Source organism: Aythya fuligula, chromosome 14 (assembly GCF_009819795.1).
Source record: "Aythya fuligula isolate bAytFul2 chromosome 14, bAytFul2.pri, whole genome shotgun sequence".
In the NCBI taxonomy this organism is placed as follows: Eukaryota; Metazoa; Chordata; class Aves; order Anseriformes; family Anatidae; genus Aythya; species Aythya fuligula.
In genome coordinates this window covers 18630601-18649200 of record NC_045572.1, presented here as the reverse complement: position 1 = coordinate 18649200, position 18600 = coordinate 18630601, and the positions used below count along the sequence as shown (strand labels likewise).

At 60.9% G+C, this 18600-nt stretch overlaps 1 protein-coding gene across 2 annotated transcripts in view; it reads right to left on the bottom strand.

Moving 5' to 3' along the window:
• Positions 1-18600, bottom strand: part of ARHGAP26 (Rho GTPase activating protein 26) — a 119481-nt gene that overhangs the window by 94596 nt on the left and 6285 nt on the right. For both annotated transcript variants that reach the window (XM_032197243.1, XM_032197244.1), the window contains exons 2-10: positions 9534-9629; positions 9043-9104; positions 8737-8808; positions 7260-7361; positions 5458-5568; positions 4513-4617; positions 3538-3667; positions 3084-3184; positions 1067-1161 (exon numbers count right to left, since the gene is read on the bottom strand). In XM_032197243.1, the coding sequence (XP_032053134.1) occupies positions 1067-1161; positions 3084-3184; positions 3538-3667; positions 4513-4617; positions 5458-5568; positions 7260-7361; positions 8737-8808; positions 9043-9104; positions 9534-9629 (874 nt within the window). The remainder of the gene's footprint in view (positions 1-1066; positions 1162-3083; positions 3185-3537; positions 3668-4512; positions 4618-5457; positions 5569-7259; positions 7362-8736; positions 8809-9042; positions 9105-9533; positions 9630-18600) is intronic.

The window sequence follows — 18600 nt, the reverse complement described above, 5'->3', positions numbered from 1 at the left end:
TTTGATTTTCACGTTAAAAAAAAAAAACACTCCTCAGGGCATAGGAAAAAAATCCCAGCGTCAGCAGAAATCCTGCAGCTTCCTGGAGGAAAGCGGAGCTCCAGGGAGCGGGCAGCAGCCACGGGGCTCTCAGCACAGGCCACGCACCCCCCCATCCCCACGGGCAGAGCCACAAAACATGGGCTGGGTAGGGCCAGACACAGGGGCTACCAGCCAGCATCATCCAACACACCAGCTTTTAATGAGCTTGGGCTTCCTGGAGCCCTCCTGGGCATCTGCAGGACAGCTGGAACGGGAGCAGGCACAAACCTGGGAGGGCACAGATACTCCGTGACTTTGGAGCATGTTTTGGGAAAGCAGGTCAGCTTCCTGCAGCGAGGAAGGGACGAGGCAGTAACACCGCGTGGAGCAGCAGCACCAGCTCGGTTTTGATGTTTACGTAGGGAAGCCGTGCGTGGTGCTAGCTGGACACAAACGGACTCCCATTCCTGGGCGCTGTGGATTGAACCCACACGTCTGCCTGGCTCAGCTGCTCAGAGACAAATCGCGTCAGAAAGCATTTTACTCCTTTGGGGAAAAAGAAACAAATTGGAAGTGCCCAGAGGTGTGAGCTGGGCTTCCAGCGCTGACCAGCCACAGCACAGCGGCTGCAGCCCGGCCCCGGCACAAAAGCCAAAGTTATTTCAGCACATACCCAGCGCTGGAAAGAGGCACCCCAGCCCTGCCAAGACACATGCAGCGTGTCTTTTCCATCCGTGTGACCATTTACCCTCCACGGCCAGAGCCTGCAGAAGTGCTAAAACACCGTTCAGTTCAGAACGAGCAGAGTAAACTCGGCACCTTGTAAAACGAAGCGCTAACCCAACACCCCGCGAGCACCTGGCTGCGAGCAGCGGGGAGATGCGTGTTTCCACAGCCTAAAGCTTTCCACTCGCAGAGGGTACGACCACAGCAGCAGGCAAACACCCAAGCTGCACGGGAAGCACCCAGGAAAGCCACCTGCAGCCGGGGGCAGGCACCGCGGGCCCGGGATGCACCCCAGGCTGCGACGCCCCTCGGCACTCACCGGTCGACGGCTTCCACATCAAAGCAAAATCTCTTCTCGATTGAGTCGGTTTTCCGCCGCGTGCAAGATTTGAGGATAACAGCTTCGTCTTCTCCCTGAGAAGAGACAGAATCGCAGGTAAGGCGGAGAACAGCCAACCGTGCGCCTGCCCCCAGCGCCCACCGCACTCCCCGTTACCGCGTTCAAACCAGAGGGAGCTTTGGTAACACCAGCAACGCATCGCCTGCTAGAAATGTGTAATTACACATCCCAAATGAGGGCTTGTCTTTCCACCTTTGCAGACGTGGTTATTCCAAAACAAGGAGGTGTCCCTTCTGAAGGCACGCGGTGAGCTTCATGCACCGCGTATCGCACGGCCCACGTTTCGGGCAGGCAGGGAGTGTTGGACCGCAACTTTTGGGCAAAGCTTTATTTTCCATTGCTGAACAATGCCTCACAGACCTGGCTGTCAATTCTCACTCCAGCGCTGGCTGCATTTTTGGCAGCGTTCTGCACACACAAACCCCTAACGGGAGCAAACATGTCTTCAAATGTTTATTATTTAACAAAGCAATGACAAAACCGTCCTCCCATCCAGGCATCCGCATCCAAGCCGTGCTGGATTTCCCCACGCCGAGCAGCAGTCGGACAGGATCTGCGTGCACTGCTGTCCTCTGCTGGAGGAAGGCCCTCCTCGGGCCCTGCCAGCACAGAAAATTCTCCCTTTGCGATTTTTAAAATCCACCGATGACTCAATAGAAGATAAATCCTGCGCGTGTTCCTGGAGACGGCCGCTTCTCTGTGCTCTCCGTGCTGTTCTAGACGACACCTTGGCTGACCACCCTGTTCCCTGACATCGCCGTTTTCCAGGAAACCTATTTAGGGCCCCAGCAGGAACTCGGGAGGACAGCTCGGAGGGGTCTCTGCAGGGCTGCTCCCCATGGTCTGGCACGCTGCCTGCACCCAGCCGCTCACCGCGGGCACGAGGCTGCTCCCGAGCTGCCCTGCTCCCCCCGGTATTTGGGGAATGCCCCGCTTCAGAGCCACTGATATCAAACGATATCCGACGCCAGCCGCAGCCCCAGGCGTGCTCGTGAGAGGCTGGCAGCAGCAGGGCCTGCCTTGACCCACGTGTGGCTGTCCCCTCCTGCAGCACCGACCCCGTGCCCGCAGCGCACAGACCCCGGGACACCCAGCCACAGCGCTCGCTGGTGAGCTGTGCACAAGCAGCGCTTCAGGGGGAGCACAGGGCACGAGACCCAGCACAGTGCTTACTGCCAGGATGCTGCAAGCCTCCAGACCTCAGGAGAGCAGTGCCAGAGCGGGCGCCCGCCCTGCACGAGGAGGGCACCGCGGCGTGCGGCAGCGCCCACACCCCGGGCACTGGGGAAGCCGTGAAGTGGGCAGGGACCACATGAAATAACACACAGCAGCTGATGATTACAAGGCTGGCATACTTGAAGGCTAAGTTATAATGAAGATGCTCCGAGGCAAGAGGAAATTCATTTTAGAACTTGCCCTCCTCCCTTTGCCAGCTCCCTTTGCCAGCAGGGAGCCACACAGAAGCCTGCAGAGCTGCCAGAGGCAGCTCCCCTGGACGGGGACGATGCTCGCAAACCACCACAGCTGGGAACATACCGGGGGGCTCCATTGTTCCTGCTTTAGAGGAGAGGAAAGCCAGACCCTGCTACAGCTGGGCTTACGCTGCCCGGGAGCGCTCCCCCTGCACTGGCACACGGGGTCCGAAGGGAGCTGCACGCTCTCCTGCAGCTCTGCCCAAAAGGAAGCAGCTTTATCGGCCAAGCCACAGGCAGTGGGGAAGGAGCAAAACAACCGACAGCCTGCCTTCCCTGCTCCTGCAGCAGGGATCAGGGACCGGGAACCGGGCGGTCATGAGGGTGTGCATAGCACAGCCACTGCGCTCCCAGCATTGCCACCACCGCCTCTGCCAGCAGCATCACGGCACGGCCAGGGGGCACGGCCACAACAGAGACCCCACGTGTCCCCAGGACACATCCAGCTGCGTGCTGACACTCACTGCTTTTCCTCCAGATTTCTGGTCGAACGGCACCATCGTTATCCGCTTGGATTCCCGCTCGTATGTGCAGTAATGCTTCACCCAGGCCGTACTGAAGTGACCTGCAAAGCAAATGCGGTTTTTATTCCCAGAACTAGGAGGGTTTGACTGCTCTGCCACTAATAACCTGCAGGTTTAACGATCTAAAATTTAGCACAGCGGGGTTCTGTACCTGTGCTTCTCGCTGTACGTCACCAGTGGAATAAGCACTGCCACCCCTTTTTGTTCAGGGAAGAGAAAGCAGACCTGGCAGGCACTGGGCAGGGATGCTCCCATACTCACACCGCAATACCCCAGCCGCTGGGCCAGTCCCCCCCTCCCAGATTTTGGGGTCTGCTGAGCTAACTTCCATGTCCCCCACTCCAACAAACCACTTCCCCCCACGCCCCTTCGCCGCATCACCCTGGTCACCTACGTTTCTCCTGGACGTAGAGATAACCCTCCATCGTGTTAGGGCTGAGGTTTTTGTGCTCGTGAGGGTTCTCCTTCATCTTCTTCATCAGCGATTCAACCTCTGACCTTGTTCCTTCAAAACGGTTTCTTGTCTGCAAATCAAAACAGGAATGCAGGAGCAGAGCTAGCTGGGGAGCCACCTTCCCGTCCCTTCTTCCATTCAACTTCAATAAATTCTTAACTTTTTTGTGAAAATAAATAAACAGAGTGGCACAAATCCAGGCCTCAGGTGCCTATGCCCCTTATGCAGAAAGTTACACGACTGCATTTTTCTGCCGGGACTGCTGGCAGGAGGACCCCGGCACTGGGTCAGCACAGCCCTCGCAGCAAATGGGACCAGCAGAGCCCATGAATAGATTTTTTTTCCCTGGGCCTGGATTTAATCTAAAAGAAAAATATTACAGCAATTGGCAAGTCACTTGCATTGTAAGTTTTCTGAAAAAGTTGCTCCAAAATAACGAAACCACTCTGAGTCCTTTGTCGAAAAAGAGGATTTCTCTAACACAAGAGGGAAGCGCAGCACGCCAAACGCAGAGCCCTGCACCCAGCCCATGTCAGGCTCACGGGCACCACGGGCACGCGTGGCCAGGGCCATGCAGGGAGAAACACCACCTCGCAGAGCCCCAACAACCACACCAGCAAAAAGCAGGGCACTTCCCACGAGCAGCTGTGCTGTGACACACTCACAGAGCGGTCATGGAGCGGTGCCTGCCCGCCAGCCAGCTCCAGGGGTCACCTGGAGCACCAGAAGGAAGGAGCTGCCCCTCGGGCTGTGCCTGTGGCATAGCACTATTTGCCAAAAAAACTTCCTTTCAGTAATGTGGTGGAACCCTTGGCTTCATGGCACGCACGAAAAAAGGAGAAGGCCTTCAGTAAAATCAGCGAGACGTGCGAGGTTTCTTGCAGGCCAGGCGGGCACAGCAGCAGGGGCACTTACGTTCTGGATGCTGATGGTCAGCTCCGTCTTGAAGTCGCTGAAATCCTTCGCAAGCTCGTAGCCATGGTGGTAGAAGGTAAAAAGCCCCTGCAGGAAGGCCAGCAGCTGCATTGGGGTAAAACGAATCGAGACCATCAGTCTTCCTCGGGGACTGCCGGGGCAAGCATCGCTGGCCCTTGGCCAGTGACAGGCACCCAGCAGCCCCACCAAGCCCCTGCTGCAGTCAGTCCCACTGACCCCGCGACACCCAAATCCTCCTCCTCTCCCCGCCGTGCCCCTCCGCTCCCAACAGAGCTGGCTCTGCCCTAACAGCCCCTGCACAACCACAAACCGAGCTCTTGGGCAGCCAAACCCTTGAACTTCTGCTCCCAAACACAGGCGAGCAAACCCCCTGCCCAGGACCCCGCTCCCATTCACACTCTCACTCTGCTGGGAGCCAGGAGGTGTCAGCAGAGCAGGCAGCCACAGCCACGGCCACGCTCCCCTGGCTGAGTTACTCTCCACCAGGAGGGAATTACTCCTTGCAAGCAGCAGGGGAGGTTTTGCATTTCCTAGAGAAGCTCTAAACGGCCTAGAACTGAGCAAAGGCAGATCCCAGAAAGCCCATTTTTAATCTCTGTCACTCCTGAGCACTTTTTCCCTTGTGAGCATTACAGTTCTCTCCAGACTTTATTTTTTTGCCCTCAGTCAAGCCTCTTCTCCTTTTAGTTGCCAGCAGACCCCGTGGTCTGGTCCATTACAGCAGAGGTGTCTGCAGAACCAAACGCTCTGGGTGTGCATGGGGCCAAGCTCACGGCCCTGTGCCCAGCACCGAGGGGCTCGCCCAAAGCACATCTCCTGCTGCCTCCCCCAGACCCCACGGGGGGCTGCAGAGCCCTGGCTCCGTGGTACCACGTCCCCCAGGACCCCTCTGTGTGGGACGGGGAGGGCAGAGCGCTCACTTACAGGTTCCACGAACTCGAACATCTTCCTCTCCTGGACCTCCTGCACCTTGAAGACGTACTCCAGGGAGACTTCGTAGAAGTGCTGCCGCACCAGGTCCACCTGGCTGTCTGCCTGCGAGCACCAGGGGGGTGAAAGAGGAAAAACAAAGTCAGCGCTGGCTGGGGGCACGGCCAGAGGGCACCTGGGCCTAACGGGGACGGGGCCGTGCCGAACGCAGAGCCACCACGGGGCTGGACAGATGGCACAGAGATTAAATATAAACCTGAGGCCCACGAGCAGGCTCCTTCTTCAGCTGAAAAAAAGGGGGTTGATGACTCACGTTCTCACCTCCCCGACAGCTGGGTAGGAAAGCACGGGTGAGAAGTGAGAAAAAGGAGCAGCCGCCGCGCACCCGACTGCGAGAGGAGGCTCTCTGCTGCCTGGAAAACCACACACAGGGCAGGGCAGGAGGCTGCCGGGGCCTCCAGCACACACCACGACGGGGTCACTGCTCAGAGCCACCCCAAACAACGCAACCCAGCCCGGGGCACGCTGCCCCAGGGACCCCTCGGGGCTGCACACCCGGAGCCCTGCCCGATAAACGCCCGCCTGCACGTTCACAGCGCCTTGCTCCCGATTTTCCCTGGGACACGGCCGTGAAATGGAACATTTTCCCCGTGACCTGCCACTTGTGCTGGGTGTCTGCGGTGCAGGGGCCGAGACGTTTAACAAATCGAGCTCTGAAAAGCAGAAAATGTGATGCAATGAAGTAACTCTGCCAGGAGTTAAATGGCATGTTCGCCTCAGCGTGTTATTTAGCTGGTCAGCAGCCAAAGCAGCAGAGAATTCCCATGGTTTCCTCCTCTCCTGGCGTTCCTACAGCAGTTGCACATGTGGCCACTATCACCCTCCAGATGTGGACAGCAGGAAGAGATTAGGAAATATAAAACACCCAATCACCCGGACACAAACCCTCATCTCTCAGCCGTCAGGGTATCTAATGAGGCTTCAGGCTGCTAATAAACGGCCGGGGTTGGCTTTCCTGAAACGTTTCCATCCCATCAGCGACTGCTCCGTGCACATCTGCAGGGGAAACGACCCCAGCTCCTGGCAGGCAGCAGCTGGCCCCAGCCTTTGCAGCAAAAGCCTGAGTTAAAGTTTGGGGTGGAAAATACCAGCAGATGGCACCAGCAGCCAGCACTGCTGAGCACGCACCAGCAGCAGCATCCTGCACGGCACGGCACGGTATGGCATGGCATAGCACGGCATGGCACAGCACGGCATGGCACCCCACCACCCCCTCCAAGGGCAGCTGGGGACACGCCAGCACCCTGCCCAAAAGCAAATCCTGCAGGGACTGGCCAGCCCTGGCAGCTCACGGAATGCCAGGCGCACAAGAAATGACCGAAAATTCAGCATTTACCAAGTAAGCAACAGCCCCACAAAGCAGTTCGGAAGCACTAAGCCTGGTCGCCCTTCTCACGAAGCTCAAAGCCAGCGCAGCCACTTCCAGAGAAGGGAAATGAAGACGCCCGTGATTTGCCGGGGCACACAGGGAGCCTGCAGCAGAACCAGCTCCCTTCTGCTGCGCTCTTTAATTACAAACTCTGTCCTTTTTGATTGCTATCCATTTTGGGATCTCTCTGACTTAGTCACCAAAACAGCTCTGTCCCCTTTGATTAAGGGGAAAACCTGCCACTTGCAGCCAACGTGAGGAAAAAAAAATAGTTTACAGCCAAGAAAACCACTGCTGTACGCTGCTTAAAGCATTCAGAAAGCTCAACAGCTACTGGCAGACATGGAAAACCAGAGGCTGCGCTCACCTCCTGGAGCTGGGATTCCTTCTTCTTGGAAGACAAGTTCAAGTGCTTTTCTAGGACACCGCAGTACTTCTCGGTCTCCTTGTCGTATTTCTTTTTGGCATCCTACAAAACAGAGCAAACGGCGCGATGCTGCGCCCCACGGCACCGCGCCAGCGGGAGGAGGCTCCGTGGGACCCCTTCCACACGGGACCCCCGGCTGGGAGCTGCCCACCCTCCGCTCAGCCCATCCAGCACGGGAGCAGCCCCAGGGGGCTGGGCACGGGTAAACACCAGGGATTTGGGGCCAGGCGAGGCCCTGATGGCCAGCAGGGCAGCCAGGGAGGCGACCCCAGTGCCAGCACCCTGCTCGCTTCCCATCCCCGGGCAGCGGCTCACGCCGGGTGCCATCAGCAGGACACCGAGACTCGGATGGTTGTGGGAGGCAGATGTCAGCCCAACCCTGTCACTGGGAAAAGCCCGTGCGAGGCAAGGCAGCTGGGTTTATTTTAAGTTTGTTATAAAAAGTGATAGCAGCCCTGCGGCCACACCCAGGGCAGACAGGCTTTGAAGAGCCCAAATTGGACGGCGAACGGAGGCAGCGGCCGCGCAGCAGCTCCCGCAGAGCAGCTCCCTCGCCCCGCGCCTGCTCCTCGCTTCCCACCAGGCTGGGCTCAGCCCAGCGCCTGCTCTGGCAAACTCTGACCCCGATCGGCACCAGGAGACGAGGCTGAGGGTCAGGCCAAAAAAAGGGTGCTGTGCGAGGCCACCCAGCCACGGGACATTCAACCGGTGCCCCCAGGGCGGCTCGCACCGAGCCCCTGCCCACAGCCAGGCAGCAGAGGCGCCCCTGGGCTCCCTCCCCGACACCTCCAGCCCCGTCTCGCTGCCTCCAGATGTGGATCTTCTGCAGGATCCCTTTATGTGCCTTTTTTTCCTTTTTTTTTTTTTTTTTTCCAGCTGCATAAACCAAGTCGGATCGGCCCTGGGACAGGGCACTCTGCTGCCATGCGAACGCTGCCCCAGCCCGCTGGCACGTGCTTCTGGCGGGCAGCAGCAGGTTGTTATAACAACAGCAGAGCCACAGGCAGCGTCTGTAATTCCAGAACAAAGGCAGGAAAGAAAGGCCGGCAGGGACAGCCTGTCCCACAGCAGCCTCAGACACACGGGTGTGTTCCCGGGTTCGCCCGGGGCTGCCAGAAGCCACCCAGAGCTGCAGCGTGCCGGGAAGGAGGGAGCACGGAGCTGAAGGGTTCAGGGACCTGCGAGCTCGTCTCACAGGACGCAAATTCTGGTGCGGAGGAAGAAAAAAAATCGCTGAAACTGGCACGTGATTTTTGGCCCATGGCTCACGTCGGTGCATGACTTGGCTGCAGGTGGATTGGGAAGCACCGAGGCAGCTTCACAGGGGCTGGGCTGTCCCTGAGCACCCTGAGCTGTGCCTCTGAGCCCCGGCAGAGGCTCACAGCCGAGGCCGTGACTCGATGCAGGAGCCACCCACCTTAGCGGCGCCGATCTGCTCCTTGCGGAACTTCTCCAGCGGCGTGATCAGCACCTCGCTGGCGTTCTCGATCTGCCGGGCACACACGGGGAAGAGTCACCCGCAGCTCCCCGGGCACACCGCGCGCTCAGCCCCGTGCCCAACACCCCCAAGGACCCCCCCCCCACAGCCCCCCGTGCCTCGTCCTCCTCCCTCACACCCGACTGGGCTCCAGCAGGGACGCTGAGCGGCGTGCCCCAACCCTGCTCTTCACCCCAGCGCACCCTGCGATGTTTCCAAAAGCTGAAAAAGCTCTCGGGGCCGTACCATGCGCATCCGCTCGTCCTCCAGGTTCCGCAGCACCGTGGCAAACTCCTGCAGGGACTTGGCTGCAAGGGACACACCGAGAGGTTCAGCACGTAGCAGCGCTTTCTTTTTTTTAATTCCGAGCATCCCAGTAGCTATAGCAACACATCTCCAGCGCTCGCCGCCTCCCAGGCTGGCTCTGGCTGCCCACCAGCTCCGTGGCAGCACGAACCCTGCTGTGGGGCCTGGGAGCAAGGGGGCTGCCCTCAAACCTCGGGGGAAATAACGCCCAAAGCAGCTGCTCAGCCTGGGGGTGCCTTCCCAGTGAGTTCACTTGACTCCCAGCCCCGCTCGGATGGAAAAGCTGTGCTGGGACCGGGCACAACTCAGCCTAAAGCCCTAAAGCAATCCCGGCTCCCTGTGTGCCCCGCTGTGTTCCCACCCCCTGCACTGCCCAGCCCGGGGGGTTTGCAGCAGACCGAGGATCCCCGCGCAGCGGTGCCCGCCCTCACCTATGCAGATCTCGTCGTCCGTCTCCGCGTCGCCGATGCAGTTGAACTTGAACTCGTTGAGGGAGTCGGCGAACTTGCGCTTGGCTGAGGAGAGATCTGCCAGGAGACAAAGGGAGAGGGGAAATGGGGGTGTCAGCCCAGGAACAAGCCCACCGACAGCATGGCCCAGGTGGGCACGGGGTCCCAGCCAGCAACCCCCGGGGGGACCCACTCGTGGGGGTCCCTTCCTGCCCCGCACACCCCCGGGATGGGCTCTGGGGGTCCCGGCCAGCACCCCCCAAACACACCACGGGAGAGGCAGCCCCAGCTTCTCGCCGTGACAGCTTCAGGGAACCCCGAGCCCAGCGCCCCGGGGTGAACACAGCGGGTGACAGCCCCTGGCAGGGCCGGGTGGTGGCACCGCTGCCCCCAGGCCCTGTCTGTGGGCGTTCCAGCAGAGGTTGATTGCTTTACGAGTCACAGCCTCTCCGAGAGCTGAATCCTATTAAGTTATTACTTCAGTGACCTGAGCAGATCCAGGACTGACTCTCTGAAGCAGCCCCATAGCCCTGCGCACGCACGCGCCCCCGGGCACCGCGGGGCTGCCAGCTCTGCGGGGAGCTCGCAGTGCAGCAGGGCAGGGCCTCCGGGCACGCCGACAGCATTAGGATGCTGGCCTGATAAATCCCCTGGGCATTTCTGCGCTCAGCAACCCCAAAATCCAGCCAGCTTTTCCCTTTCCAAACACCGATGGAGAACATTGTGCACATAAAGACCGCGTCCCCCTCAGGCAGCCGCTGCCAGAAGAGAACCGAGGCAGAACTGGAGCACTTTGCTTTCCCTGGGGGATAAGGGACCTTAAACCTTTCTCCGAGCATTAAAGCTGCTTTCCTGGTGCAGTCCACGAGCAAAGCTTTGCCCAGCTGCCCTCACACAGCTCCTGAGGCAGCAGCAAAACCGAAACGCCAGCAGGGACAGGGCCGGGCAGCAGCAGGGGCTCGGCTGCTCGGGGACCCCCAGGAGTTACTGAGGGCAGCAGCGGCACGGCCCCCCCAAACCTCCCCTCGGCAGCTCGGGGGCTTCACCCCGGTCCCCAGGAGCCCCGCAGCCTCCTGTGGAATGGCAACGGAGTGGATGTTAATGAGATGACGTTAATGACTCAAGGAGCCACTTCCTCCCCGCCAGCTCCGCGCTGACCCCGGGCCACCCGGCCGGGCTCACGGACACCCAGCCCCAGCAGCTGCCTGGGCAGGGGCACCCCAAGCCTGGAAGATTTTCGGAGCGATGGCCCCCAGCACGTATACATAGAGGGAGGGGAGGCTGACGGGGAAGGAGATAACTCCCAGCGCGGCGGTGATAAAGGGAAATCACTCCCAGCTGCTCGCTGAGTGACACCACCAATTCACAGGGTGCTGCAGCAGCTAAAATTAGCAGCAGGCTGGGCCAGGAAAGCAGATGGGCAGCACAGGGGGGCCCAGTCCCTGTTAGCCCATCACATCCTCGCATCCCACTGCCCGTCAGTGTTTTAGGGAACCCCCTCGGCAGCAGGACAAGCCCTAAGTGCACCGCAAGGGATGGCGTGTGGGGAAGGGCAGGGCAGGGCAGGGTGCTCGCCCCTGCGCAGAGCTCACTGACAGACACTCGCCTCCCCCCGGGCTGTGGGTGAGCAAACAAAATCCTGCAAAGGCTCGGGAGGAACTTCTGCTTTCCCTCGTGAGCCACCACGCAGCTCCCCACGCGCGTGAGTCAAAGCCGCGCTGCGCCAGTTCTGCTTCCAGCTCCTGGCTGGCTGCACCACCCGGCCACAAAATCACGCAAAAACACCACGAAGCCGGAAAAATCCTGCTGCCTGAGCAGCACGGCTGGCCTGGGGCCTGGGCACCACCAGATGGTGGTCCCGGCACGGCCGAGGCCGTTCCCCACCAGCTCTGGAAGCCGCGTGGTGGCCGAGTGCCCGCGGGGCCAGGAGCTGTGCACCCTGCAGAGCCCCCACGGTGCCCGTGGCCACGGGAGCCAGCCCTGCCTCTGTGCCCCAACACTACCTGTGTCTGGGGAGGGGGAGACACCCACGGGCTGAGCAGCACCGACCCCAAATCCCTCTCACCTGCAGGTAACGGGTGCAGCCGGGGCTTGCCTGCCCTCCCCTCCTGCGCCAGGCAGGGAAGGCGCCCGCGTGCCGATGCGGGTCAGCGCGCTCACCCTCAGAGTGCTAAAACAATGGCCAACTCTGCAGTCACCGGGTTTCCGTGCTGTTCCTGCCTGTCCTCCCCTCTGCTCTGGTGCCCCACGCTCTCCCTCACCTGCTGCGTTCCCCCTCTCCATCCCCACCCGGTGCTGCAGGCAGTGCCCCGAGGCGCCCCGCACCCGTTTCAGGAGGAGGATCCCTTTTGGAAAGTCAATCTGACAGAAAGCAGGCACGAGCATGAGCACGGCATGCCAGAGGTCCAGCTGCGTAACCACGGCAACGAGCAATCTAAATAAAATGCCCTTTTAAAAGTGATGTATGGGCTCGTTACTGCAATATAGGGTTACCAGCTCAAACGGTTACGGGAACAGCTACAGTAGCGCTCCCCTTCCTGAGAACTCTGCCCTTCCTGGAGGAGGGTTACGACTCAGACAGGGTGCCAAAAGGGAGAAAGCTGCAGGCAGCTGGGGACGAGGGACGGGGAAGGAGCGGGCGGTGACACCACCACACACCCCGCTGCCCAGGCAGGGCGTGAGAGCAGCGCCGAGCTGCAGCGCTGGGGCGAGAGCCCGCGGGTACCAGGAGCTACGCGTGGGGCCCCCGGTGGGACACTGATCGGGGAGGCTGAACCACAGCCACAGCCCCACGCACGGCTCACATGCTGCTCCGAGTCCCTTGCGTAACCCCGAGCCGAACCACAGCCAGCTCCCGGCGGCGTTCACCCATGGGGTGAGCTCCCCTGCGCTGCCTTCGCGCCCGGGTCCCAGCAGCAAGGTCGCCGGTGTCCTTCGAGGCAAACCTGCTCCGGTCAGGTAACAGCAGCAGAGCTTGCACCCGTCTGCATGGCCTCACGGCTCCAGAATCCAGGCTCCTTCCAAAATTCACGGGGACCGGGAGGACAGCAGCCCGCAGCCCCTCTCCTGCCTGGCGTCCCCGTGCCCCTCACGCCCACTCCCCCCTTCAGCCCTCCCCGGGGTCACCTCCTGGCCCCGAGCACTCGGCTGCATCATCCTTCTGGGAAGCAGCTTCTGTAACCGCAAGGGGACTGAAGTGTTTGGTTTTGAAGCCCTTCCCAAAGGCATTTGGAAGCGCTGCAGAAGGCCGGCCCTACAACCAAGGCGCTCTGGTTGCGTAACCCCGGCCGTGCGCACCCTCCCGGCGCGAGGAAAGCCCCGTCCCAGGCACGGCCCCGCTGCTCCGTGCCCTGCAGAGCTGGCACCCCCTGGCACATCGCCCTCGGGGCAGCGGGGCGTCCCAAAGGGGCACCACAGGCAGGTGAAGGGACCAAAGGTGCCGAGGGAAATTGGGGATTACGGGGCAGATCCAGCAGGGCACGGGGATGCAGGAGGCCGGCCGCTCGCTGCGCCGCAGGTTCAGCGCCCGTCCCCTGAAACACTCTGTTCTCACCCAGAGCGGGGTTTCTACACTTCCTGTGAAGAAACTTGCTTAATAATCTATATTTAAAGCTGAATTGGACAACAGGAACCGCGTCGCCTGCCCCTTCCTTCCCCCGCCGCAGGGAGCAGCGGGCTCGTCCGGCTGGGCCAGGCCCGCAGCAGGGACCGGGGGGTCCCTGGCAGCACGGGAGCTGCTTCCAGCCCCCTGCCCCCTGCCCTGCTGTCACTGCCACGAGGAGCATCCCTTGCCCTGCCACGCACACCCCTCACCCCACGGCACAGGGGCACCGTGTGCCTGCTCCCCGTGCCCACACCCAGCCCGCTCGCTGGCATCGCAGCGCTCACTTCTGACAGCCCCAAAGGCTCCCCCCCGACACGTCCCTTACAGCTTCTCAGAAATAAAAGGGAATTGCATCTTTAATAAATTGCATCTTTAATAAATAATAAATTGCATCTTTAATAAATTGCATTTACACTCAGTCCACCTTCTGGTTTTAAAAACTGCCTGGGCACAAGCCCCACGCGGGCACCCCTGTGAACGCCGGGGGTCTGGGCGCTTTGGGGCTGCCCCTCATGGCCCTACAGGGGGAGGAGAGGGCTGAGGGCAGGCGTGTGGCTTGCAGTAAAGGCAGGCTGACCCCACCAACAGCCCCCTGCTGCAGCCACCGGCTCTGGCTGAGCTGTTTAAGCTGCGTGGAGGCCCCGCTGCAGCTCTCAGAGCAGCTGGGACACGTAACGGGGGAGCCTGTGTCAGGCTTCCTGGGACATCTCGAGAGCAGTTCCCTTGGCAAGGAGGCTGAAGGCATCGCCAGGAATTGACCCCGCACTAACTGGGAACCAGGAGGCAGAGGCCAGGCACCGAGCCCAGGCTTTATTCACACCCCCTGCAACCAGCCTGAGGGGAAGGCACCCAAAGGCACCCACGACCTGTCCACAACGCAGCGGATCAGCAGAGCCCAGCGGGGTCCCCGTGGGCCACAGCCCCTCGGTGCCAAGAGCAGAGACGTGGGAAGTTTGGGTGTGCCAAGCCCCAAAAAACCCAGCGCCCTGTCCCCGGCAGCAGGGAGGTTTCAGAGCGAGGAGCCCTGGGCGGCCGAGCACGCCGCGCTGCTCTCCAGCCCATGCATCATCATATGCCTCGCTTCACACACTCAGAGTGGATTCATACGGCAAAATGTTTGCCAGAAGGACAGAGCACCCATTGTGGGATGAATGGGACTATTGACCGGGCTCAAACAGCAGATCAGATTTGAGTAACACGCTGAAGACATGAATTATTTTCATGGTATTTTAAGAGATAAAAGTTCTGCGCTTCATGAAAAACAAAGTCAGCCTTTGGCAGGCCCGCCTGGTTGCACAGCTAAAATTATTCCCCGCTCCCCCCCCCGAGCCAGCACCCCGGCCACGTCAGCGCCCACCCCCAAATCCCTGACGCTGCGGGAGCGCTGCCAGGCCGGGATGCTTGGCAAAGAGGCGCCCGATGAACGGCACCGAGGATCCAAGAGGGACGAAGCCAGGAGGACGTCAGGGCTCCAGGCAACGCTGCCGGAGCTCCAGGAAGGTGAGGGAGGCTTCCTTGGAGCACGGGGACAGCAGGCCCTGGGCTGCCGTGGGACGGGGACCCCGCGGGAAGCTGAGGCAAGGGGAAGTTGGGTTTGAGGAGACTGATCGGTAGTCGGAGCCCTCTTCCTTGCCCCAAAGTACCTGTGCCTTTTCTGAACTCCACCAGCCCGAACCTTCTGCAGTTTCGGGGCATTTTGGCCTGGTCCAGCCCCTGTGCTCGCCACGCTCCGGGCACGGATCTGACCACAGCTCCCCGCCCTTCCTGCGCAGCTTTTCTTAGCGCTTGTCCGTGCGCTTCCCATCACACCGACATCACTGCAGCAGCTCTGCTGACACAGATTTTGTCCCTCGGTGGACAAAAACACAGGGAAGCCAGGACACCCAGGGTGGTCGCTGAACTGGTCCCTGGGGGCCCTGGCATGAAGGGGCACTGCTCCGAGGCTTCCATCCGTGCGGAAATTTACCTCTCAGAAATCTGCAAAAATCCCTTCATGAAAATACATTTTAACACTTCGCATCATCTGGGATCTCTTTGGAAGTCACTCCTGGGATGCAAACTGCACTTGTCAGGATGAGCCTCGCCACGGAGCTGCCAAAGCCTGGTGGCCAGGGAGGGAGGCACAGCTCCGTGCAGCCCGGGAGCTTCAGGGCTGAGCAGTCACAGGCTCCACAAACCGCAGGGGATTTTCCAAAGCAAACCACGCAGAGCACACACCGCTCACAGGGCACAGCTCGGCCCTACCCTGGCTCTGCGTTAAGGAAGTTATTTAGGGGGGAACCAAGGCACCTAATGGGCTCCACAAACGCCCGGTTCAGAGGCCCGGGAGCAGAAAGGACAGAGGTGCAGTAGGGCAGGGGTGAGGGAAAGCAGCAGAAAACCAGACAGCTTGAGCAACGCCAGAGCAGGCTGCGAGAGCTGCGCGCTGCTGCCAGGCAGGGCAGAGCAGTGCCAGCCGCCTCCTGACGGTCAGCTCAGGGAAGCAGCAGGCAAAGCCAGGACAAAGCGATGCAAACGGCCCCAAAAGGGCTCTGTGGGCACCCAGGAAGAGAAGGGGCTGGAAGCCGGGTCCGGCACTGCGCCATCCTCGGGCTGAGCGGCCCCACGACGCGGGGTCTCCACCAGGAGGGGATGAGCGCAGCCACAGCACAGCAGCAGGAGCCCACGCACCCGCTGGTGCTGTGCTCTGGGAAAGCAGCTCGCTGCTCCCGCTGCGTGTAGGATGGGGTGGCTGCATGGGGACCCCCCAGCAGCACTGTCCCGGGGGCTGGTGGCCACAAAGCACCGGGGTCGTGCAGGGTGCGGGGCCACCCCGGCCACCGTGCGGCTCGCGTGCGCGGCAGTGAGACCGAGCAGAGCACATCGCTGCGCCTCCCCACCCAGCTACCAGGGCTGGCACTCTGCCCCGTGTTTATTTTCGTTCACATCCTGGTGTTGTTTTATAGCAGAACTCCCCCCAGGCCCCTCCTAACCTATAATCCCCTCGGTAAGTGGCTGCTGGCAGCGAGGCGAGCGCGGGGCTGAGCGCGCTGGGCTCCGAGGGGAGGGCGCGCAGGTAGGGGCAGAGGAGGGCTGGGAAGAAAACCAAACACAAGCGTCCAGCACACCCGGCACAGGGGAGGATACGCCAAAACGGCAAAGGCGGGTGACAGCTCAAGTGCCTGGAGAATTCGGGGGAGCGGCAGGGAAATGGAAAACCACCGCCCCGTGGCACGCCCCGAGGCAGCCGCCCGACAGACCCCGTGGGGGCTAATGGCACCAGCAGGGTCAGCAAAGGCATTTGGGAACAGCGCTGCTGTGAGGACAGCAACACGGACAGAGAGTGGCCACCGTGTCATTCCTGCTGGCTGGCTGTCAGCCCGAAACTATGAAAGACATTTCGAGCTCGTGCCGGCAGCAGGGGGTTCGAGGGCTGCGCCTCCCCCTGCCTGCGGGACGCCCGTGCCCTGCTGCCCCCACAGCCACCCCTGCGCCCTCTCCACCGGTTTTCCCCAGGTACATCACGGGCAAACAGGGCGGCTCCGTGCCCCGATGTGCAGCAGGGGCCCCGCACAGCCCCAGCCCGCTGGCAGTGCCAACAGCATCGGTCCCCTGTGAGCACGTAAAGGCTTCACCACTGCCCTGGGCACAAGCACTGACCCTCGGGGGCACGCACCCTGCAGTGTTGTGCACAGCGCCGTCGGATGGGTCACAAAAAAGCACCCAGCGTGTGGGCAGCAGCCGCACCGAGCCTCTCCCCCATCCCTTCCAAGGCTAGAGGAGAGCACACACGTCCCCGGCCGCTGCAGTGCCTGCTTTGGGCCTCTGAGCTCCTCCGTAATTACAATTCCCCCCCTGAGCCCTTTCTGCTTCTCCCCTCTCCTTAAGACCTGGAAGGATGACCTACAGGAACAGCGCAGGTTCCTCTGCCCTCATTGCCACAATAATTCATTGGCTGGAGCCTGGAATCACATTTCATTAGAATAAAACGCTCCGTCTGAGACGGTTAATCGATGTAGAGGACACTAATCCAAAAGAAATTTGCTCCTGCCCAAGTTAATAACCATTAGCAGCGCAGACGGCCGAGCGGGGCAGCCCGCGCACCGTGCCGGCCGTGTCCCCACGCAGGGGGACAGCCCCTCGCCAGCCCCCGGCCAGACACCATGTGTGAGCCCCACCGAGCAGATTACCCCAGGCAGTAGCCACGCATTTGGATTAGCTCGTTATTAAACCTAATTAGTTAACAGCCAGCCCAGCAGGGAGCCTGCTTGGTTTCTCAGCAGGCAGGTGCCAAAACATTGGGGTGCCTGGGGGGGGAAGGGGTCTGAGCCCTTCTGGTGACACCCGGGAGCTGTCACCCTCTGCGGTGGCACAGCCCCACAGCAGCAGGTGACATGGATGGAAATCTCACCTCCAAGGAAGCAGCTCTCGGGGGCACATTTGGGAAAAATAAATGGGGAAAAAAAAAAAAGAGCAGAGGCACACGTAAACGATAAGCACTCTGCTGGCTGTGGGATGACCTGAGGAACGGGGCAGCAGCCCAGCTTTTGGACCTGGGACCCCCACACTGCCCAGGGCCGGGGCAGGGTCCCAGCAGAGCAGGGTCGGCCCCACGCCCCCGGCCAGCAGCCTCACAGCAGCCTGCTTCCCCTTCCTCCCCGGGAGCCTGCGGAAATCCTTTCGCCTCCGCTGCTCCTCCACCAAAGAGCAGGAAAAAATCCCACCGTGCTCACGGAAATGTCACCAGCGAGTGAGTCAATTTTTCCCTGATTCAACAGGGAAAAAAAAAAAATAAGTAAGAAATTAACCGAGTGCCAGCAGAGGCATGGGCACGAGGAGCGGCGCAGGAGGGAGCCGGGGTGACCGCCATGCCCAAAGCACCGGGGCCACGGGTGGAAAGGGCTGGAGATGACACACGGCGGGGAGATGCCCCCATCGCTCAGGGACAAACCCCGGAGCCTCTGGGTCAGGAAGCAGCGACCCAGCACAGCAGCACCTGCGGCCCTTCTGCCTCCAGATTTTGGGAGAGGAAGAGCCGCACTCCACCCACCCCCCAGCGCACGCGGGGCGAAGCGGTGCCGGCCGCAGGGGGAACGCAGGCGACGCCACGCAGCGCCGGCTGTGTGCTGGTATTTCTTCTAAAACATTGCTAAGCAACCAGCATCCCACGAGGGCATCCTTCTGGCCAGACACCGGTTCTGCTACAAAAAAGCAGTGAACAGAAATCTTTGTCATTTCGAGTGCTGGTGGAAAGGCTCGCCCCAGCTGGCTCACAGGTAACCCCGCGGGCACAGAGCCTCCCCCAGGTCCCGCAGCAGGGTCAGGAGCCACTAAAGAGATCCAAGCACGTGGGTGTGCACCCAGACGGCCACCACCCAGCACGTGGATGTGTTGGGGGACAGCACATGGCCACCAAGCACCAGCCCCGGGGCCAGCAGAGAGGCCCCGCGGTTCCCGCTGCGGCAC